This window comes from Nilaparvata lugens, chromosome 12 (assembly GCF_014356525.2).
Source record: "Nilaparvata lugens isolate BPH chromosome 12, ASM1435652v1, whole genome shotgun sequence".
Taxonomy (NCBI): Eukaryota; Metazoa; Arthropoda; class Insecta; order Hemiptera; family Delphacidae; genus Nilaparvata; species Nilaparvata lugens.
In genome coordinates, this window is record NC_052515.1 from 35,185,519 (window position 1) to 35,209,476 (window position 23,958).

General features: G+C 35.9%; 1 protein-coding gene across 1 annotated transcript in view; it reads right to left on the bottom strand.

The window, feature by feature from the left end:
• Nucleotides 1-23,958, bottom strand: part of LOC111047596 (rab proteins geranylgeranyltransferase component A 1) — a 38,217-nt gene that overhangs the window by 4,184 nt on the left and 10,075 nt on the right. Inside the window, exons 4-10 of the mRNA XM_039439397.1 lie at nucleotides 23,607-23,811; nucleotides 18,683-18,923; nucleotides 16,715-16,862; nucleotides 13,140-13,430; nucleotides 6,931-7,055; nucleotides 5,030-5,175; nucleotides 2,195-2,392 (exon numbers count right to left, since the gene is read on the bottom strand). Of these exons, the coding sequence (XP_039295331.1) occupies nucleotides 2,195-2,392; nucleotides 5,030-5,175; nucleotides 6,931-7,055; nucleotides 13,140-13,430; nucleotides 16,715-16,862; nucleotides 18,683-18,923; nucleotides 23,607-23,811 (1,354 nt within the window). The remainder of the gene's footprint in view (nucleotides 1-2,194; nucleotides 2,393-5,029; nucleotides 5,176-6,930; nucleotides 7,056-13,139; nucleotides 13,431-16,714; nucleotides 16,863-18,682; nucleotides 18,924-23,606; nucleotides 23,812-23,958) is intronic.

Here is a 23,958-nt window from a genome sequence, read left to right on the forward strand (position 1 = left end):
TTGATGAAATTGCCGTTTTCAGGCTCATCGATTGTCAGCCGATATTTTTTCATCATGATAATTTAACTTTTCTAAATTCTAAATTCCTAGTTGATAAATATTTTGAACTCAAAATTGGACAAAAATTATGAAGTGTAAACAAAACCTATTTTTGGACAATTTCTATCTAAATTTGGGGAATATATTGTATGTATCAATGTGTGAATATATAAATAATGTCTCAGAATATCGCTGCCTCCAATTGGCTGAGTATCAGCTGTTGGTGAGAATTAGCCAAACGAAAGACATTCTGGGTGACGTGACTAAATAGCCTGGTTTTCACTAGTAGAGGTAGTGGCCGAGTAACTGGCATACTAACTCTACCGAGCTAACTCTACTCTACTTACTTGGTCGTTTAACTGTTTTCACTACAATTGAGAATAATAGATAAAGTGTGTTGTCTAGTGAACAGAACTAACCTTAAAATGTTAATATAAAACTCTACTAGCTCGAGACTGTTTTCATTAGCATACTAGTGGTAGAGTAGAGTGAGAAGCGGTGGTGGGGAAAGGCAAGTGGTAGAGTACTATCCCACAGTGCTACCACTACTATGCTGATGAAAACAGTCTCGAACTAGTAGAGTAGAGTTCCGTATTGACATTTTAAGGTTAGTTCTGTTCACTAGACAACACACTTTACCTAAAATTTTCAATTGTAATGGAAACAGTTACTCAACATAGTAAGTAGAGTAGAGTAAGCTCGGTAGAGTTAGTTTGCCATTTACTCGACCACTAACTCTGTGCCGTGCGTGGCGAGCATGACAGTGCTCTCCAGTAGCGCTGCCACCACCAGGTTTTTAGGGCCCTGGGCCCTGCTACTTCTATAGGATGATATTATTAAATAAATACGCAAATTCACCAAAACAATCTCACTCTATTGAAAAAAATCCCATAACAAACATCTATACTCTCTCTCTCTCTCTCTCTCTCTCTCTCTCTCTCTCTCTCTCTCTCTCTCTCTCTCTCTCTCTCTCTCTCTCTCTCTAAACATAATCACTCCTCAATCACATTACTAAAAACTGCATCTCACTATCTCACGACAACCTTCCTCTAGCACGCCTCGGAATGTACTCCCTCTAGTTTCGCCTCTACGCGGTCATCACTCTATCAGTTCACCGGTTCAAAAGTCCTATTTGGTGGCCTGAGTGATGACTCCGCTATTCTATAGGTGCGTACAGATATACGCGCCTCCAACACGCTCCGCCCTCGCTCCGATCATGAACGTTACGGGAGATGTATGTTAGCTCTTCTCGCGTTCCACTCTTGCTCCCCGGTCGATCATCAATCGATCTGCTCGAGTGACGTTCGATTGCGGAGCAGAGCGAAAGTCTGTACGCACCTTAATAATTAATAATTTAAAATTAATAACCTATGAGAGCGGGGTGTTTGAATTGTTACAACTCTACTAGTGAAAACTAGGCTTAAGTGTGAATAAAGTGTGGTGACGATAAAAATGTCGTCCGACAATCGGTAAATGTGAAGAGAGGTTAAAATAGAACTGTCGTCCTACAATCGGTGACTGTGAAGATAAAAATATCGACCGACAATCGGTAAGTGTAAAGTGTAATGATGATAAAAATATCGTCCGATAATCGGTAAGTGTGAAGTGTAATGATGATAAAAATATCGTCCGACAATCGGTAAGTGTAAAGTGTATTGATGATAAAAATATCGACCGACAATCGGTGACTGTGAAGAGTGGTGACGATAAAAATGTCGTCCGACAATCGATAATTGTGGGTGTGGAGATGATAAAAATATCGTCCGACAATCGGTAAGTGTTATTTATTTATTTATTTACTCTTATGTCTTTTATCGGCAGAGAGATCCTTTTGGATGTTCTGCCTTGCCGTATTACCCAATGTCATTTCCTATCAACACTCAAGTTTATAGGTTATGTCTTGGGTTCTTCATTTTTCTCACTAAAATTTTGCACTTTCACTTCCTGAGTTCCTATTTTATAAATTTTTAAATCAAGAAAACTATTTTCAAACACAAAATCACATTTAAAAAGCAAAAACTATAAAAATTTTGATGATAATATTGAACTGAAAATTTCACATTACAATTTTTTCCATGGCAACCAAAATCGGTAAGTGTAAAGTGTAATGATGATAAAAATATCGTCCGACAATTGGTCCATGTGAAATGCTGACCTGTTTGACGGCATACTCAAAGTCGAGGTCGAGGTCGGGCCCCGAGCAGCAGAGATGCACGTTGGCGGGCACATCAGCAGACAGCTGGCAGCTGTTGGTCTCCGGGCAGTTGAAGTAGAGCGACCACAACAGTTGTGGCTTGTGGCGGGCTGTGTCCTGTGAAGCACCATCCGCCTCCTCGCTACCTTCACACGGTTCCTGACAACAGTCAACGAATAATCTATATAAATAAAAATCGAGCCTCAAATTTTGACATTCAATAACTTTTTCATGTGTGCACCGAATTTGATGATTTTTTTTAGTTGGGTTTGGGGTTGTTATGTTCAGGACCAGGTTTATGGCCTATCAAATTTATAATCTGACTTCAGGACTCTTCCCTACGGTCCTTCAAAGTTTACATGTAATCCTTATGGGAGAAGATTTGTGAGCCGGCCACACACAGAAATAAAAATCAGCTGTTATAATCATTGCGTCATCCAACAGCCGTCGGTAGATAGTAGACAAAAGTGTGTGCTGTTCCATAACCGCCCATGTATTTTATTCTAAACGCCACAATGAAAGAGAGTTGTTCATATTGCATTCATTAATTACTGAAGAATAATTTAATTTTTTCAAATTTAGCTTAGCTTATATTCATCCCAAAATGGAAGATGGAAAGAATTTGGAATTCTGTGTGATTCAACGTATATCGCATATTTCAACGTATATCGCAAGCTCTAATAAAGAATATTATCAATTGTATTCTAACCCCGTTCACATGCATTGTAAATAAAGTCATTGCGGAAGGGAAATTTCCCACCTCACTCAAAATCACTAAAGTAATACTGGTTTTCAAGAAGGGTAAACATGAAGATATTACAAACTTCAGGCCCATTGCTATAGTTCCTATTTTTTCGAAAATAATAGAAATTCTGCTTGGAAAGCAATTTTGCAAATTTTTGGAGGAGAATGACTTGCTCTGTAAGACTCAGTTCGGTTTCCGAAAAGGCCTATCAACCACCCATGCTCTGATTAAATTGGTGGAGGAAATTCTGGACTGTTTTGAGGAGAAATGTTCTGCTGCTGTATCATTCTGCGACCTCAGTAGAGCTTTTGAATGTGTTTCACATGACATCCTGTTAGCAAAATTGAAGCACTTACAGATTGAAGGATTAGCACTGGATTTATTCTCCAGCTATTTGCAGGGCAGAACTCAATATGTATGTGTGGATGGTAAAAGCTCGGGTACTTTGTCTGTTAAGTGTGGAGTACCTCAGGGCTCGGTCCTGGGTCCTTTGCTCTTTCTTATTATGATTGATGATTTGAGCATCAATGTCCCATCGCTACACACAAACATAATACTCGAACAAGTCAATCTTTGAATTTAGCAAGAAGCAGACTCCACAAGACAGATCAAAGCCCCACTAATGCCGCAATCAAAATTATGAATAGACTGCCCTTTGAAATAAGACAACTTAATTACAAAAGGTTTAGAAATGTGCTAGAAAAATTTCTCTTAGATAATCCCTTCTACTCCGTCAAAGAATATATGGAGAAAAAATTATATCCAAGGGATTCTGAAATGAATTAAAAATAATGTATATTTTTGAATGATGTGTATTGTTGTATATTATGAACTGTATGTAATGTATATTTGAATTTCAATCCAATGCACTACTGTGACTGTTTTATTGTAGTGGTTTATTGCCCGTTTTTATTGTGCTGTATTGTATTGTGTTGACTGGCCTATATGTCAAATTGTGATGTACTATTGAGGCTAATAAAGATATTCTATTCTATTCTATTTCCTGGACAATAAAAAACTATGAACGCATTAAATTCATATTTGAAACACTGATTTAACCTATCTACTTTTTTTAATTCAACACTTCACTGATAGATATTACTACCAATAGATTGAGAAGAATATGTTTTCAGAATAATAAATGTTGCATGACTAAGCAAGTCTGTATTTAGATGCAAATGAAAATATTAATTGTCAGATGAATTTAACGATTAACCAAATAAAGTAAAGTGTCACAATGAGATACATTGACTTTTTGGCGGTAAAAAGTTCGCCGGGCAAGCTAGTCGATAATAGAATCAACAGTTGAAAATTGTAATAATTGATTAAAAGAATTGGACATTGATGTTATCAATAGCACTAACACCTTCACACGTTTTCTGCATGACAGGTAAAGAATAATAAGTGAAATAAACAGTCAAAAATGACAATAATTGAGCTGGATTCCCACATAATATATCAAATATATATAATAATATATGAGTATGTATCAAAGTCCGCGACCGGTTCAGTGAGAATATAATTAACATGAGTCCTAATTGAACTATCCATACTTGCTCGGTCGAATACTGAGGTCGAAACGCGGTTACTGAGACAGATAGATGGAAATCCACCTTTAACGATCCAAAATTACAATATTGTAATATTTAATCTGGGGTTTCCTTTGTGCGTAAATGCCGTCGTCGACCACGACAGGGTGAGGATCTCACATTGGGTAGATTTCAATTTATCTATAAAAGATCATGTTCAGTTATGTTTTAATAAGGGAGGTTAAGTTTATACTTTTAAATGGCAATATGTTGATATTATTCGAAACTTTTTGATTCTTAAATAATAAAAATTTATTTGTTCAACTGTTTTAGCACACTTGAAATTTGGACAATATGAATGTCAACAATGATTGTCGTCGTCGACTGCGGAAGTTTACGCACAAACGAAAATGCACCTTAAGAAGATACAGATTTGAATAAGTCTATGTCATCTCAGAAACCATATCTACATATTAGATCACAATCTAATGAATGGATGAATGAATGAATGGCGTGACTCACAGTCTTGGCAGTCTGCGTGGCCTGGGTGTCAGTGTCGATGCGGTCGACTGTGCCGTCGCAGTACTCCAAGTGGAACAGCTTCGAAACGGCCACCGCCAAATCCTCCTCGGCACTCTTCTGCTGTTTGCATGTCATGTGCACCACAACTACACAAAACACAAACAAACTATATAAAACATACAATCAAATTATACTCACAAACACAATGAAATAATATTTATTTATTAATACATTGATAGATACAATATAATTCTCAACTATGAATGATTGGGAGAGGAACAACAGGCTTAAAGCCCAAAACTGTTCCTTTCCCAAATTTAGATAGAAATTGTCCAAAAATAGGTTATGTTTACACTTCATGATAATAACAAAAATGCAATGAAATTACACACATCAACGGACAAACACAATCAAATCATATCAAAAATACAATGAAATGATAACACATGATAACACAATCATACAAAATCTGGTGTGGCGCACTCACACAACTTTCATTGCCGTTATGAAAATTGATCACCTGACGCTAGTGTTCACGCGCATCTCAAGTCAACTTATTCAAAGATCTGAGCCAGCTGGTGACAGGACAATAACGCTGGATACACACGAGATCTGTTATCTCTTCATAGTGAATGATTTAATAGAATCAACAGTTTGCAAATGAATAATCACATTTTCTCAAATTTCAAGCTTATTTTAAATTTTCGGTGAAAATGTTACTGGACATTAATTGAAGAGATTTTCATGCTCAATTTTTTCCACTCGAAAATTTTCGTTTAAATTATATCTGAGACCTGATAATTGGAAATCTAAAATCGAACTTTGCATAGATAAGGCGGAGCTCCTGAAATTTTTACAGATATGGGACTTGTGGCAGTTCATATAGCTTATCAATGACTATTTTAGGTATAAATTTGATCAAAATCGTTGGAGCCATCTTCGAGAAAATCGCGAAAAACACTGTTTTTGACAATATTTACGCCATTTTAGCTGCCATCTTGAATTGCATTTGATTGAAATTGTTCGTGTCGGATCCTTGTATTGTTGGACCTCAAGTTCCAAATTTTAAGTCATTCCGTTAATTGGGAAATGAGATATCGTGTACACAGACGCACATACACTCATACACAGACGCACACACACTCATACACACACACACACACACACATACAGATCAATACCCTAAAACCACTTTTAAGGAATCAGGGGACCTTGAAACGCATAGAAATTGGGGAACCTTTTTTTTTGGAAAGCAATACTTTCCTTACCTATGGTAATAGGGCAAGGAAAGTAAAAATTATAAACATGGGAAAATGCAACATGGGAGACAAGCAACACAACTGATACATTTGACATAGTACATTTCGTAGTGACTGAGTTGCGGACGAAAACAAGGTTGTAGCAGCAGTTGGGTCTAGTCAGATGATTTTAAATTGGTTCTTTGATACGATTTTTGGTTGGTTTAAGCACTACCTCCGTAAATAAAGCCGTAGTGCATTCGTGTGACGTCAGCACAGGTAGGGCTCCTACATCAATAAAAATTCTTCGATTTCAGCTGATCTATATCAGCTAGAGTTTCTATTGGTCTAGGAGCCCTACCTGTGCTGACGTCACACGAATGCACTATGGCTTTGTTTACGGAGGTAGTGTTTAAAGCCGCGTCCACACTACGGAACGAGCAACGAACGAACAGTCCGTGAACGCTGCCACGAACCGCTTGTTCGGGGCTCGCGCCGATCAACCGATGTGCTTGTCTCCCGGACGAACACAAAGGGATTCGCATTCTTAGTGTGGACGGTGAAAAGGTTTAAGCGAAACCTGGTTTAATTTAGACACTAGCAATTACTTCCTTTGCAAGTAAATGGATGAGTGAATCGAACATAATTCTAGAGACTACTCACAGAGGCCTTGAGGACAGGCATTAGTTGATGGGCCAACCTCGACCACAGTGATTGGCTCAGGTGATCCCTCGCATGGCGGGAACTGCAGAAGGGTCAGCGTCTCTTTCTCGGCTGGCAGAATCGATCTGAAAAAATGCAATCAATAAGTTTGAAAATAGAGAAACATCCAATTTTCTAGCTGATACTACAGTATAACATCAAGCTTAAAACATGTGATTTGGATTAAATTACTTCTTATCAAACCAAATTTGAAGAATGCAGTTGTGTTGAGGGTAAACGGAAGTTAGTCTGTGGCTAAATCCTACGTTAAGTCAACGTATATCATTCTTAGTTGAGAATGATATGGCATCTATCAATGTATGAATATAAATATAGCAAATACTATAGCTGATTGTAATACGAGTTTTGAAAGCCAAATTTTGCTTTCAAAACTCAAATTTTGTATCTTTAACATTTCTTGAAGTAAAAACAACATATCATTCTTTCAAAGTAACCAGAGGAGTGAAGTTTACACAACGCAATTGTGAATCAACCAGTCTATCAATAGTATCTCACGTCACAAGGACGGGAAGGGGCTTTTTGCAGGCGAGAATGATGTTTCTAGTCGAGGCGTAAGCCAGGACTAAAATTTCATTCGAGCACTGCGAAAGACATTCTCGTCCAAGTAATTTACACTATTTTTTGTCATAATAATTTTTATTTTAATCTATAAAAGAATAATTGAGAAACAGAAAACATTACCTGAATGTGCTGACATTACTACATGCATTCTATAAACATAACCTAGTTTACAATTTTCGAATCAGGAATTTCTTGATTGTAGTTGACAAAACTTCCACCTAGAGCGCTAAAAGGTGGTTTTTGTACCAGTTTTGCTGTTCCTAATTCGGAACTAGGAAACGTACTCGACTGTAAAGAAAACATATGATTTTATTACAGTATAGTATGCTGTAATGAGAATCATATGTTCATTTGTTCTACAATCAGCTTTTTACCGGCTTGATTTCATGGATGTAAAACAGCTGAAATTGAATGCCTATGACAAAAAATTCTAAACAGAACCTATTGTTATTTATCCTACAAACTAGGGATGGGTATCGAAAGACAAAGCATCGATGTTTTGAACATCGATGGTTTTTTCATCCCAACATCGATAAGTGAAAAACATCGAACAGTAAACATCGATGTTTTTGAACATCGATGTTTTTAAACATCGTTTATCGCCCTACGTTTTTATGGATGATACTATTAGTCCAGTCAATATAGACATAAAAAAAGGGGTGTGCTTGCAATTTATACTGTAGTTCTGATTTTTAATATATTATTTGGGTACATAAGAGAAGTCCAGAACCAATTTCTCCATGCAAGATTTCCTTGTGCTAGATACAGGATAGCCCAAAAACCTCGTATTTTCGGCTCATTTTCCAGTTTTCAGCTATTTCTGCCAAATCTCTCCCAGATTATAAAATTCTGAAAAAATGAGATCACTCGGAACTCTCTATCTCCAATGAGTACTCAGTTATTTATTTTTCAAAAATGAGTGAAATTTGAAGAAAAAATCAATTTTGATAAATTTTAGTTTTTGATCAACAATAACTTCCGATTGTTACAATTTAGATGTATATTTCAAAATCCTTCTGGGCGTATTTTTGTGCTATACAATCTGAGATCAGGTAGAGCGCTCTATGTCATATAGATTTCCAGGTACACCTGACAACAATGCGCCTTGTATTGTGGAAAACACCTAATTTTCAGCTTCAACCATCATCACCATCTACTTTGTCCTCACATTGATATTTCGCACAATGACATACGTTCATGGGTAAGAATCACCTGTTAGATGAACTTTATTTTAGTATTTCCTAGTAGAACTTGCTTAAGGACACCTCAAGGATCAGAATTTCAAACACTTATAATTTACTTTTGACACAATGCTCAGATTTCATCGTACTACACTTCATTCTTCTCGGCTCGCCAAGGCGGTTCAAAAACATGCATCAACAGTCAAATTCGGTTAAAAAATAGAAAATTTATTGTTGAGTGTAGTAGGTACTTAAGCCCATATTCAATACATAAAAAATGGCCAATTTCTATATTCAAAGCTATGTATCTCGGTAACCCCTTATTATAAAAATTATTACATGATCTTGAAATGTACAATAGAATTTTCTATTTCATCTGCTGTAAACAATTCATGAAAAATAGCGAAAAGTGATTCAAAATGGATTTTAGGCAACTGAGCTCGTAGAGGATGAATTTATCTACAATTTGTAATCAATCGTAAGTTTCTATGATGTATCAGACTCGTTTTAGAAACTCTTGAACAACAGTAAAATTACGAAAAAAATGTAAAAACTGAAATCGCCATTTTTAAAATTTTAACTTCCAAATTGTTTTGGAATCGAAAGTATTATTTATTGAAGTGAGTAGAGGAGGACAATTTTTACATTCTCACTAGATTTGGAAATTTTATCAGAAGTATTTGACAAGACATGCAACTTTGAATATAGAAATTGGTCATTTTTTGTGTATTGGAATATGGGCTTGAGTACACTCAATAAATTTTCCATTTTTCGACCGAATTGGACTTATTATGCATGATTTTGAACCGCCGTGACGAGCCGAGAAGGATGAAGTGTAGTACGATGAAATCTGAGCATTGTGTCAAAAGTTATGTGTTTGAAATTTTGATCCTTGAGGTGTCCTTAAGCGCGCCTCTCCACTAGGAAATACTGAAATGAAGTGTATCTTACGGGTGATTCTCATAGAACATAATCTCAAGAACTTATGTCGTTGTGCGAAATAACAATGTGAGGACAATGTAGTTGGTGATGATGCTTAAAGCTGAAAATTAGGTGTTTTTCAAAATACAAGGAGCATTGTTGTCAGGTGTACCTGGAATATGAGATAGAGCGCTCTACCTGATCTCAGATTGTAGAGCACAAAAAGAGCTTCTAAAGTGACAACAATTTTATCTGGAGCTATTGTTCCAATATTTTAACAGTTACTAACTGGAATCACAGCAATTTTGGACTTGTGGTATTCAAGTAACAGTCTTTCGAATAATTGAAGTAAGGTTGTGACTAGAAAGATACATCAACTCTAGTTCACAAGATTTGTCATCTTCATGGTCTAGTCTGAAACCTCTCGGGATATCCTCGAGGATTCGGTCTTGAAATTTCACCCTAAGCTAATTTCAGCAATCATTGATACTGATATCGTATTCATTCAATAGATTTTTTAGGAATCATCTATCGTACACCTGATAGATTTTTTAGGAAATGAAAATGGATTAAGTTTTTTATATGGATATCTGCACTCCTTACAATACGAGGACCTCTTTTCCAGAGCTAGATTAATTAGTGTTAAACACATGTTGAGGAAATAATTGTAGTAAGAAAAAACTCTTTCTTCCTAAGAAACGAAGAATCCGACCTCTTATTCAATTCTAAATAACTAACTATCTAACCTTGACACGGACCACAGAAGTAATGTAAATCTTCAAGAGTATCCAACAGTCTCACATAAAAATACCTGATTGAAAAATAAAAATAACATTATGCAGGAAATCAAAACTTATGCGAGATCTTTCACAAGAGTGATCTATATTCACGAAAAACACTAAACAGAATATTACACTAAATATGATAAAGATAATGATTATAATTATGTTACTATTGCTTATTGCTCTCAAGATATTCCTCTTCAAACAAAAAAATTAAAAAAAATCTTGTATCAAATTAAAAAATTAGAATTGTTTTTACTTTTTAGTTGGGAAAAACATCGGATGACCGATGTCTAGGTAAAACCATCGATAAGTGAAAAACATCGAACAGTGAACATAGATGTTAAAAACATCGATGTTTGATGTTGAAACATCGATGTTTTTAAACATCGATGTATCGATACCCATCCCTACTACAAACATTAATTTCGAACAAAATCACTCTTAACAAACGAAGGGATTTGTAAAGGAAAATGTAGCAGCCACTCATTTATCATACGATTGTAATACAGGCTACCGTACTAGTTTTCGTTGATACACTATATGCCGGTTGCACAAAAGCCGGTTGAATTTTAACCGTAATTAATTCCACGAGAACCAATCAGAGAAGTCGTCTTATCAAAAAGGCCTTCTCTGATTGGTTCTCCTGAAATTAATCACAGTTAAAATTCAACCGGCTTTTGTGCAACCGGACCTATTACAGTATCTTTCGTCAGTGTAAGATAATAATACAATTCTCAGAAAATACCCAATTGAAAAATTGTTTTGATAATGTCAGGTGGTTTCATTCAATATGAATACCTACTATGAAATCACATTCATTACAACATGGATAAAATGAAAAAGATTCATCATTCACCACAAATTCAATCAGAATCATCGTCTATCAACAAGTTTAAAAATCTGGTGTGGCGCACTCACACAACTTTCCTTGCCGTTATGAAAATTGATCACTGACGCTAGTGTTCCCGCGCATCTCAAGTCTACTATTCAAATATTTGAGCCAGCTGGTGACAGGGCAATAACGCTGGAGACACACATGAGGTCTGCTATCTCTTCATAGTGAATGATAGAATCAACAATAATTTGCAATTGAATAATCACATTTTCTCGAATTTAAAGCTTATTTTCAATTATTGGTGAAAATGTTACTGAACATTAATTGTAGAGATTTTCATGCTCAATCTACTCCACTTGATTTTTTTTTGTTTCAATTGTATCTGAAGCCTGATAATTTGGAATCTATCTGCATTGATGGGGCGGAGCTCATGAAATTTTTACAGATATGGGACTTGTGGCAGTTGTTAGAGCTTATCGATGACTATTTTAGGTATGAATTTGATCAAAATCGTTGGAGCCGTTTCCGAGAAAATCACGAAAAACCCTGTTTTTGACAACATTTTCGCTATTTTAGCCGCCATCTTGAATTGCATTTGATCGAAATTGTTCGTGTCGGATCCTTATAGTCAAAGGACCTTAAGTTCCAAATTTCAAGTCATTCCGTTAATTGGGAGATGAGATATCGTGTACACAGACGCACATACACTCATACACACACACACATACAGACCAATACCCAAAAACCAGTTTTTTTGGACTCAGGGGACCTTGAAACGTATAGAAATTTAGAAATTGGGGTACCCTAATTTTTTTCGGAAAGCAATACTTTCCTTACCTATGATAATAGGGCAAGGAAAGTAAAAATAATAAGAATATCATCTATCAACCAGTTGATCAAGAATTCCTATCAAATCATCTTTTAAGCACGCTGTACACAGGAACATTAATAGCTTTCACTAGCTATCGCGGTAACACGGAATTGGAAATGCCATGCACATTGGCACAATTCCGCGTTCCCTTATCAGCTAGTGGACGCTACTAATGTCCCTCTGTGTGCAATGAGCTTTACTGACCAGTTGATTAAGAATTCCAATTCAACCCATCTTTCACAAACTAGTCAATCAAGATTCCAATATGAACCAAAATTTAACAACAATGTGATCAATTTCAACGTCATCTCTTACCCTACTAGTGAATCAATTATTTAATTGAGGTGTTACGAATCAGTAGATCAATAACTCCAATCGAACTAATATTTTACCAGCGAGTTAACTATTCAACTATTCCGTTAACATCTATTATTCTTTACATCATACCGTATTACTTTCATTTCCATGTGAATTTGATGAGATACATCATAGAGTGTATTTATTTATTTTACTTCCAAGAAAGTTCTCTTTTAAATATAATTTTGTTCTAGTATTGACATGTCACCAGTCAAATGAGTATTACTCAAAAATTGATGTAATGTGACGATAAATAAAATGAAATTCTTATTTGTTACGTGAAGCCATAAATCTGAGCAGAGCTCAAGTGGCATGTAACATGTCATGAACATTTTTTCCATGCAAAGTGTATGCATTTGTATCAACTCTAAGTGTGAAGGCACCACAACATTCCTCCGTAGTATAGGGACACGCTTTTACAAGTAAACTAGTAATTGAAGATAAGAATAGCCTATGACTTCCACACAACCTTATTCTTTCAGGCAGACAATTGAAGAGCTTGAGTTCCGAATAATATAGACCTTTTCCCAAAAGTGTCCGTCTGTGAGCGGGGTACTGATATACAGCTGAACTCTTTGCTCTTGTGCTATAACCATGGCAAACTAGATTTCTATTCTATTAGTCTATCGTTGACCAACCTGTCAATCAAGAAAATGCCCCTGGACAGCCCCTGGGTGGGCGCCGCCTTGAGAAACTGCTTGGGTGCACTGGTCAAGCCCATCACCAGATGCTGGGTGCTGAGCCGCTGCTGGCTGCTAACGATGCCAGTACACTTGCCGCCATCACTGGCCGCCACTATCACCCCGTGTGTGGCCCGCTTCAGGTAGTAGACTCCGCCGAACACGGCACACAGTCGGCAGAAGCACTGCGGCAATTCGCCACTGCCGTACATCGGCCACAGGAACGGTGTGTTGCCGTAACGGCCCAAACTACAGTCAACAAACAAACCATGGAAACAATATTACAAACAAATAGTTAATCAATTTATTGTACAAAACACTGTTAATCATAATATAATTAAGACATTGGAAGAAAAACTAGCCTGAGCACGTACTATTTCTCTCCAAAAATTCTTATATGTTGTCCAAAGTATAATAAGGTTATGAAATCCCACACTGCTTCGCCACTTGATTTTCGGTCCAGGTATAATGATTTGAAAATTTTGAAGGTTGACGTAATAGATTTGATGAATCACAGAACGTATCACAATAAACTAAAAACTTAAGAAAAATTGCACTTTTTTAAAAAAAACTAGTCAGCTGAATAGTGTGTTGTGTTTTTCTGGCTCTAAATTTTGTGAAATTACGCAGAAATTATTCAGTTAATGATAATTTGCGTTTAATATCTTTCTTTTTTATTATGTTTTTTAACCGTCAAAATTTTAAATTCTTAGTTTTTATTGTTTTTGACTGAAAATGGACTAAATTTTAGAAATGTGAAATCATAACCCTATTTCGGACTTTTAAAATGTTATCTAAATTTGGGAAAGAAATAGTACAAGGAGTATCCTTAGTTTTTCTCTCCCAATCAGTGCTACTTTGTAAAAACAATAAATGAATAAAATTTAATTTAATTAATTTAAAATAGAATTTGAATACAAAATCACCAACCTGCTCACTATGAAGTTATATGAATTTACAAATAATCAGATCAACAATCTTGATTAAATCACAATTTATGGAATCATATACGAAGGTAATTTTTTCACAACCTCTAATTGGCCGTAAAAATGAAGACGAATGTAGGTATATAAAAGAATCTTTTTTCGACTAAAAGTTACTTACACTCATAATTATTCCCCAACATAATAGCCTTGAAGGTTGAAGCATTTGTCATACCAGTGGACCAGACTATCAAAATTCTCTTCAAAAAAAATCCTGCCGCCAGATAAGTTTAAGGCTATGAAGTTATTTGGAGCTCCTCGTTAGTTTGGGAGCTCTGTCCTCTAAGTCATGTAGTGAGTTTGGGGAAAAGGTGTATATTACTAGTTTGTATGGCTAGTGATCGAAATTATCACTTTTGATTTGCTGGAGAAGCCGTTTGAATATCCTTGATATATTTTGTGTTGAATTAAATAAAATTATTGATTGATTGAGTGCATCAGCACTGTGAGTACGTGTTGTCAACGATTCCAGAAGTCACTTCAAGTCATGTCTTTAATTTTCCGACACCATTCACGCACAACATGAATTTATAGTTTGTTTCATGTTTTTAAGAAACTTTTATTATTAATCCATCCAAATTTAAAATTGTTTGTTTTATTCTAATTTATATTTTAGATTGTGATTTGGTGTAGAAATTTGAATGGACATAACCTATAATATTTGGACAATTTAAAACTAAATTAGGAAATTGAAGAAGTTTTAGGCAATAGCCTGTTTTTTCTTTTCCGATTCTTGTATTTTTTTTGCTAACCTAATAAATAAACATCATCACTCATAACATTTCCTGCGTGAACTTGAATAATTATTTGGTAGATATATGCTATTGAAGATCCTTATCATAAAACTGTTGTATAAACTACTATTATGCAATCAATTGACCAAGAAAATTAATGTTATTAGTTCAGACATTATTACCTAACATATTGAATGAAAATCTCACTTGATATAAATCAAAATGATTTGTTAGTTGCCAATTTTTGATAAAAAATTAGTAAATGATTTCAATTTAACCCTCAAATACGCTAAATTTCAGTAGAGAATACTCGCCACTATTGGTGTCCCAATGTAATACGGGCCTTGGACCCGCTACTTATAAATGCTAATTGGGGTTTACTCAACTCAGACTAACTTGGGTAACAGTGAGCATACCTTGAGTAGTATGGATCATAAGTGATATTGTTTTGGTATTTTTCAACTTGTGTATGCGTTAATTATTTGTAGTGTGATTTTCAAGTAGTAGGCTAACATATTCGTTTCTTTTTCAGTGTGTTCAACTCTTGGAAGCTGGCTACTGCACAGAGGAAGGAAAGTTTGTTCAAATGTTGGAAGCTATCACCAATAAAGATTAGTTCATTTCTACTCACCTTTGCTTTTGCCTTTTGCTTGCAAAAACTAATAACGCAACACAATTTGCACTAGGCGGGAGGTTCAAGTGAGATGGTCATGTTTGTGGGTCTATAAGTCGACAAAAATTGAAGATCTGGCTGCACCAATCACAAGACGTTTGGTGGGGATGACAAGCTGTTTATCTCTGTGAAAATCATCCTCTTACCCCTTGTCTGTGTCTTATGATATGTGATCGGAGGTTGCAAAAATAACCTCGTATGAAGGTATTGTAAAATGATATTGTTATTATTATTTAGCTTATGGCAGATACACAACACATATAAAGCTTTACAGTTGTGTTGTGAGTGATGTTGTGGTACTTTTCCATAATGAAAACACAAATTTGAAATTGTCAACCACTTTTTATTATTATAAATTATTATAATATATACAGAACCAGGTTTCGTGGCTTCACCAGCCACATCTTCAGCTGTTTGTTTACAACTACTGTCTACCCAAGAGAAAATGGCGGAGGAGGAAATGAATTCATTGAGCACTGTTTATTAAAACAGATGTTCCTTTCTGCTATCCCGAATCTCTCCTTGAGTCTACAATAAAGTTCCACTTGTTCTTCTTGACATGCAGCTTTTAACCTTACAGTTGTGTTGTGAGTTGTGGTTCTGTATATATTATAATAATTTATAATAATAAAAAGTGGTTGACAATTTCAAATTTGTGTTTTCATCATATAAAGCTCATGAGTCTCAAATGCCTACATATACACTGTAATTTCTTTGAGATGTGTAGTTTTCGGTCAGAAGAGCATAAGTTTGTCCGACCGCCATTATTTGCTAGTCCATTTAGCGTTACCCAATTTGCACCATGGAGGCGAGCTAGCGTTACACGTATTTAACTAAAAAATGTGATTGCTGGAACAATTTTGAGGTTAATGATATTGTATTGCATTGTAATGTATTGAGGGTATTATACAGTATTGTATTAATGTCTTTTTTAGGGCTACTTTTAATATGAATAAAAATATAAATCTCAGTACCCATTCAAATTATTTTATCACATGTTTCGGACATTAATGCCATTTTCAAGTAATTAATAAATAATGCCATTTTTATTGTATTAATGATATTGTATTGATTGTAGAATTAAACTATTAGGCAATAAATTCAAATTCGTTTCAATTTGATATAGAATCAATTATTACAAACCTGTTGAGGAATCGCTGCGTGCGCTCGACACCCTCCATGCAGGGAGTCTGCTCCGACGACATGGCAATAGCGTACAACACGTAGTGGATCAGGTTGGGTGTCAACTTCTTCGACTTCAAGTATTCCACGAACGGTTTGTCTTGGAAGTCTGCACATCAAAACGATACAAGCATTAGGTTTTGCAAAGTATGATGATAATATTGAATCTTGACAGAAATTTATTTCTAGACTACAATATGTAACTTATTATTGCAGAACATTCAAACACGAAAGCTAAGGAGTATCCTGGGACTCAGATTAATGCAAATAGTTGGAATCAAGAAATACTGAGAAACTAAGAAATTGTCAAAAAACCACAGATTTATTGATACTTAGAAAGACCGGTTTCGGTTATTACACCGTTGTCAATCTCTGATAAACTGAGATTAAATAAATGGTGTAATAACCGAAACCGGTATTTCTAAGTATCGATAAGTCTGTGTTTTTTTGACAATTTCTTAGTCTTTTTCATTCAATATGAATAATTTCCACAATATCAACTTCTCAACTACACAAAAAGTGGAAATACTGAGAAAGTTCGTTCAATGTCTAAAAATGTTTTGACGTTTAGAATTTTAACATGAATATAATTTGTGGATTTAGTGAAATTTTTAATATTTTTTTGTGATTGTGAAGGAAGATTTTTGTTTGGATTTGTATTTTGAAATTAATCAATCTAATAAATTCAAAATTATTGTGCATACATCTTTTGGACTCAAAATAGTGTGTGAATTAAGTTATCATTTACATAACCTCTAGACTGTGTATTCCAAATTAAGGTTTAAAGCAGTTTTGGGCGAATGCCTGTTGTTTTTACCTGCATTGTATCTATTGTCTATGAATAAATGAAATGAAGTATTTTGAAAGGGGCTTTTCTTGAAAGTCTGTGAATCAAAACATAACAAGCATTACATGTTTCGCAAAGCATGATTCTCAGCTGGAATTTATTTCCACACATAAATATAACATCAATATAGCTTATTCAATGGAGACAATGTAAACACGAGAGCTACGGAGTACCCTTGGACTGATTGATTCAAAGATAAGGGCCAAACCATATGAAGTGTTTTTGCTCTGGCGGCGGACGAGTCGTCAGGGCAAGAAGCTCTCCGATTGGCTGATTCCCGAACGCCAACCCAATCAGCTGATAATCAGCCAATCGGAGAGCTTCCTGCCCTGACGACTCGTCCGCTGCCAGAGCAAAAACTCTTCATGTGGCTTGGCCCTTAAAACCAAAAAATACTGAGAAAGTTCGTTCAAGTATTTTGAGCTGGTGAACCAGTATTTTTTACTTGTAGAGTATTTTGAACTAGAAATGAGCCAGCTGCTGAAAAGGTCAAACTGAAAGGGAGACTAGTCGCGTTTGAAATAAAATAATAACAGGGTACTAGCAATTCTTTGTAATTAAACTGAGAAAGTTATAAGTGAAACATTTACAAAAAATCTTGTAAAAAATATAAGTGTCTGGAAATTAAAATGAAAACAATATTTATCAGGCGGAGTTGGAACTTTCAAGTGACTCCACTAATTTTGCCAGAATATAATCATAGAGAAAAATAGCATAAGAAGATATCTAGTATCTTAGATTAAGTGAGTTAGGACTTCTGGCGTCTCCACTTATTTTGATCACAATATATTCATAGAGAAAATATAGCGTAAGTAGATATTACATGGTATAGGGCGTACATGTCGCAACTTTTACTGTTATCTCAAGCCCATAGTCCACGTAATTCTTTCCCGTGAAGCTGTGTGACGCTGGTAGTCTATCATATTGTGTCGTTCATACACTCTCATTCCAACAAAACAGTAAAAATCTACAATAATCGGCAGTAACATTAAGAGTTAATAGTAAAAGTTGCGACATAAATGCCCTATACCATGGGATATCTACTTACGCTATTGTTTATCTAGTTAACCTAGAGTCGTCACCTTGAAACTCGGTGTTAGTATCAGGCGGATTCTCCACGCAGAGCGTGAGCAGCTTCATGAGCATGCGCTTCTCGACGACGGACACGTTCTTGGTGTTGAACACGTCGGCACGCGAACAGGGCACTGGCTCCAGACGGTCACCCAGGTAGGTCAGCACTCGGGTCACGCTGCGGAACTCCGCGTAGCGGGCGATGTTCGACGAAATCAGCAGTTCAACCAGCGAGCCTCTCGCAAATAGCAGCTGAAACAGAAAATTACAGTCTTGAATAAGAAAAATAATAGAATAAAGTGAGTGTTGAATAAAGTAAGTGATGAATTTTTCATCTGTTTAGGCGCTGTTGAATAAGCAAAATTATAAAATAAAAGTGAGTGTTGAATTTTTTATAAGTTCCATATCCTATTCTTCTGGGCTTCTATTGTTTCCTTGTGCTGGAATCTGAAGCTTTAGACATTTGTTCAAACACTTATCATTGGAAATACAGAGAGAGAGAGGAAAATAGAACCTTGAGTCATTTCTGCAGGTACATTTCAGTTTAAATTAATGAAAACTGGCAAGTTAACTTGAAAATCAACTTAATGAGATAAGTTGTGTGTATTTTTGGGTTCAAAATTTTATAAAATAACTAGATTAATTCAATATGAAGTTTTTAATAAAGGGTACTACAAGTTTTTATATTGTTTAAATTAATTTGAACAAAAGTAGCCCATAGAAGTGAAGTGATTTTGCACTTCAGTTTGTAAGGCAATAAATTTGATTTGATTTCTTACTGAAATAGTACGATTCCTGGGAACGATAATAAAAGCCAACTATTATAGTCAACCGCACGAGAATAGTCCGATGGAAATTGGAACGGCTGAGTGCCTCCTCACCCCCCGCAACCATAGACGTTGCCAATTCGTCACGTGTATAAAAAAAAATTAATATTTTTTTTCAATAAGCTGTAGAAAACGATGATCAACTTTTATGCTGCATCCACACTGTTGGCCAATGCGTACAAATGACGACGAGCGTCAAAGTGTGGAAAACCACCCATTCTTATCAGCCAATGCTTGCTGTTTCCTGCTCTGCTATTTTTTTATCGATTGCAATATGCCTAATTGCTATTACATTACTTTTTATAGTTTTTACTGGTTCTTTTATTAGTAAATATTTTCAATTTCTATCATGGATATGTCGAGATTATTTGGTAGAAAACTGTAGTCATCAAGTTAAATCAGATAATCTTCAACAAAGCTTCAAATACCTCTTAAGAGGGTCACACACGTGCAATATTATTGTACAATATAGTACCTACTCATAGCAACAGGCCTCACAACTGCAGTAAACATGTTATAGACATTATGGTGGCCGCAGCGGTGTAATTAATTATTCATTAGGTTAGCACAATCAATACAATGATCGGATTACTACAGTTGTGTGGACTTTTATTATCAGTGGGTACTAAATTTTGCAATAATACTGAAGATCTATGAGCCACCTTAGAGAATGACCGTTTTCACACTTACAGATTCTTTGACGACAAGGCACGACACGACAGAACAGGAAGCATTCCAATTCGCTGATTAGGTTGACATAGCCAATCGGAGAGCTTCCTGTCCAGTCGTGTCGTGTCGTGCAGTCGAGGAATCGGTAGGTGTGAAACAGCCAATAGATGAAAAACTGGTGATTTGTCATACCAATACATCAGGTGCACCTACAGTAATTTGGCTCTTGGGATGTGATCACATTTAATGCGTTTATGTGAAAGTGCAAGCTTGGTTATACACGAGAAACAAAATCTGGGAAGAGCAATAGGAACACGCACACTGCACGCTTGCAGGTTGTGTTCAGTGTTAGCAGCTACATGCAAGTTACACGTGTTTCAATGGCACTTTTCAAATTTTGTTTTTCGGCTCATGCATGATCTGACGTGCACTTGCACATATACAGAGTGTGCCACGAAAGGTGCAACAGCCGAAGACAATAAATTTAACATGAAATTTGCAACAAAAATGTTCAGTAAAATTTTCTTATATCGACCCTAGTTTTCAAGATGTATAGATTTTTCGATATATTTTAAAATTTTAATAGCTAGAAACTATCAGTCAAAATCTAATTCCAAGGATATTGTTGGAAAGTGGAAGAAATTTCCAATAAGATTCTTCCATTGATTTCTTCCATTGTTCGACGTTAATGAACTTTTTATGAGCGCTCATAGGTGAAAAAATTAATTTGTCGAGTTCAAACAGTTTGAACGCTCATAGAAAGTTCAAAACCGTCGAACAAAGAAAAACTGTATGATTCTTATTCTAAATTTCTTCCTCTTTGCAACCATATCCTTAGAATTGGATTTTGACCAATAGTTTTCTAGTTATTTATTTATTTATTAGAACAGTTACAAACACGATATTTGGAAAGAGAAACAGGCAATTGCCCAAAACTTCTTCAATTCCTTGATTTTGGCACATAAATAGTCCAAAGTGAGGTTAAGTTTAAAATTTCTGTTTTCACCAAAGATTAACACTCAGAATACGTATTCGAGATATGACTGATGAATTTTGAATTTCGAAGGGTTGACAAGAGCCGGAAATAACACTAAACAATCCGAAAGTTTCAATAATATTGAAATAAACTTGAAAAAATTAAAACTACTATCACTGCAACTATCAGCTGACAACATAAGACGTTTAAAAAAAAATCGAAAAATCAATGAAAACTAAGGTCGATGTATGAAAGTTTTACCATAGAGAAACAATAGCGTAAGTAGATATCCCATGGTATAGGGCGTTTATGTCGCAACTTTTACTGTTATCCCAAGCCGATTACTGTCGATTATTGTTGATTTTTACTGTTTTGACCGGGTAAAAGTGTATGAACGGCACAATATGAGATACTACCAGCGTCATAAAGCTTCACGGGAAAGAACTACGTGGGCTATCGGCCTGAGATAACAGTAAAAGTTGCGACATAAACGCCCTATGCCATGTGATATCTACTTATGGTATTGTTTCTATGATCTTAGACCTCACTTCGCTCGGTCAATTATAATATTTATAGAGTGAATATTGATGTTTTGGATCTTTTCCATAATTGAAGTGACGATTATTTTAATCTTTATTAAAATAGTGTGGATTTTTGACAACTTCTCAAGTCTCTTCAATTCTATATAATATTATACTGTCTATCACAGATGCAGGCCTCCTCGTCTGTGACTCTATATAATAAACACTCAAATTCTATACCTGTCTATAGATGAGAGGCTATATATCACATATCGTGAAAGGCCACCCTATTTATAGGTGCTGACATCCCATTTATACGAGTATGTTTTTGTGTTAGCCAAGAGCCACCGCTGTAAAAAGCAACAAACATCTGCCTGAGGGTTAACTCCCCCCTGCACCCCCTCCCTCCACCTATCGACACAAAACAGCTACTTTAGCCATTGTGATTGAGATGTGGCAGAAAGCGAGCAAATTATATATGACATACTACGAGACGGTAACGCGAATTGGGAGCTAGCTTATAGAGTTGTCTATTCTCGAGAACGGTTCGCGGTGTTTTTGAAGTTGAAATACCACCTGAAACGTGGTACGGAAACCGCCTTAAATTTAAGCTAAATTCATATTCTATCATTGCGCGCGCTTGAGACCTTTAAGGAATATCAACATTGCACAGTCGTAAACCTAGATGGGCAAAGCAAAAGATAATACCATAGAGAAACAATAGCGTAAGTAGATATCCCATGGTATAGGGAATTTGTGTCGCAACTTTTACTGTTACCTCAAGCCGATTACTGTCGATTGTTGTCGATTTTTACTGTTTTGATCGGGTAAGAGTGTATGAAAGGCACAATATGAGAGACTACGAGCGTCATAAAGCTTCACGGGAAATAACTACGTGGACTATAGGCTTCAGATAACAGTAAAAGTTGCGACATAAACGCCCTATTCCATGGGATATCTACTTATGCTATTGTTTCTCTATGGTTTTACTGAACAGTTTTGTAGCAAATTTCATGTTGAATTTTTTTTAATTTGAATTTTTTTTTTAATTTTTTGATTGAAATATGTTAGTGAGACATATTTGTTGGGATTTTGGGGTTTCTGTTTCTTGTTTTTCATTTTTAAACTAAATGTCTTTAGGCTGAAATAGTTCTGGGTGGAGCTCTTGTGTTGATGAGATGATCAAACGACCGACGGGATTCGAACCCTCCACCAGGTAATGAATAAGGAAGCAACGCCTTGTTCCTCTCAACCGAACTGCCCGAATGAGATTCTATCACAAACTTCGATTAGTAATTCACTATTAGTGATGCATACATAAACAATGGCAAGCAGTCTATTTTTGAGAACTTGAAAATAATGTTACTCGCACTTTTGTTAGCTAGGAAAACTGGTTCTGCCTTCCCAACTGAGACGTGTTTGATGCTATCCTAATTTGAAATGTTGCAAACCTTAGAGAAGAATGGAAATTATCCTCTTGGACCTTTCACAACAGAAGATAGAGTTTTGTTAGTGCCTATCTATCAGTTTTGTTAGTTCTATTGTTGGTGCCAATCAATCTGTCAGTGGGTTGTCACAGATTTGCTAGGGGTGTTTCTCTTCCATCATTCACTCATTGCAACAATGCAACATTCATTAAACAACTTCTACCAACAGTGTATTTGTAAACACTATTTCCATTGATCTTCTAGACGTGGTAGATTATCTTCAGTCATTCTGTTCAAACACATTTAGACAGTTACACTCAACCTAAAATATCGTTTGGGGTTCCAAGTCAAACCCCCCTATATCTATGGTCTTCAGCTGTTACACCTTTCGTGGACACTCTGTTTATACGCATCCAATATGATCACATTCTCAACATAGGCTTGATAACATTAATATAATTTTCAAGTTTATAACTCTTTTGTTCGAGTTACAAATATTGTTTGAATAAGCTGACCTTGGGCGCCAAATCGAGGTTGAACTTGCGATAGGACGACTTCAACTTGTTCTGACTCCAGTGCTTGGACTCGGACGCCGCCTTTCCCCCCTCGCTTCCCCCGTCCTTCGGCCCTTCCCCCTCAACACCACTCTCCCCACCACCACTCTCACTCGTCCCCGTCTGCATGTCTTTGGTGTCCTTCAGCTGTCGTTCGCCCAGCTCCCTGCAACAAAAAGCACATCATATAATTATTATTAAACGAGAATCCAAATTAAATGATGTAATTCACCCCGAAGACTTCTGCTACTGCAAATATTGACAACAGGGTAAACAGCTAGATGGAAATTCGATGAGCGCTACTATTCAAAAA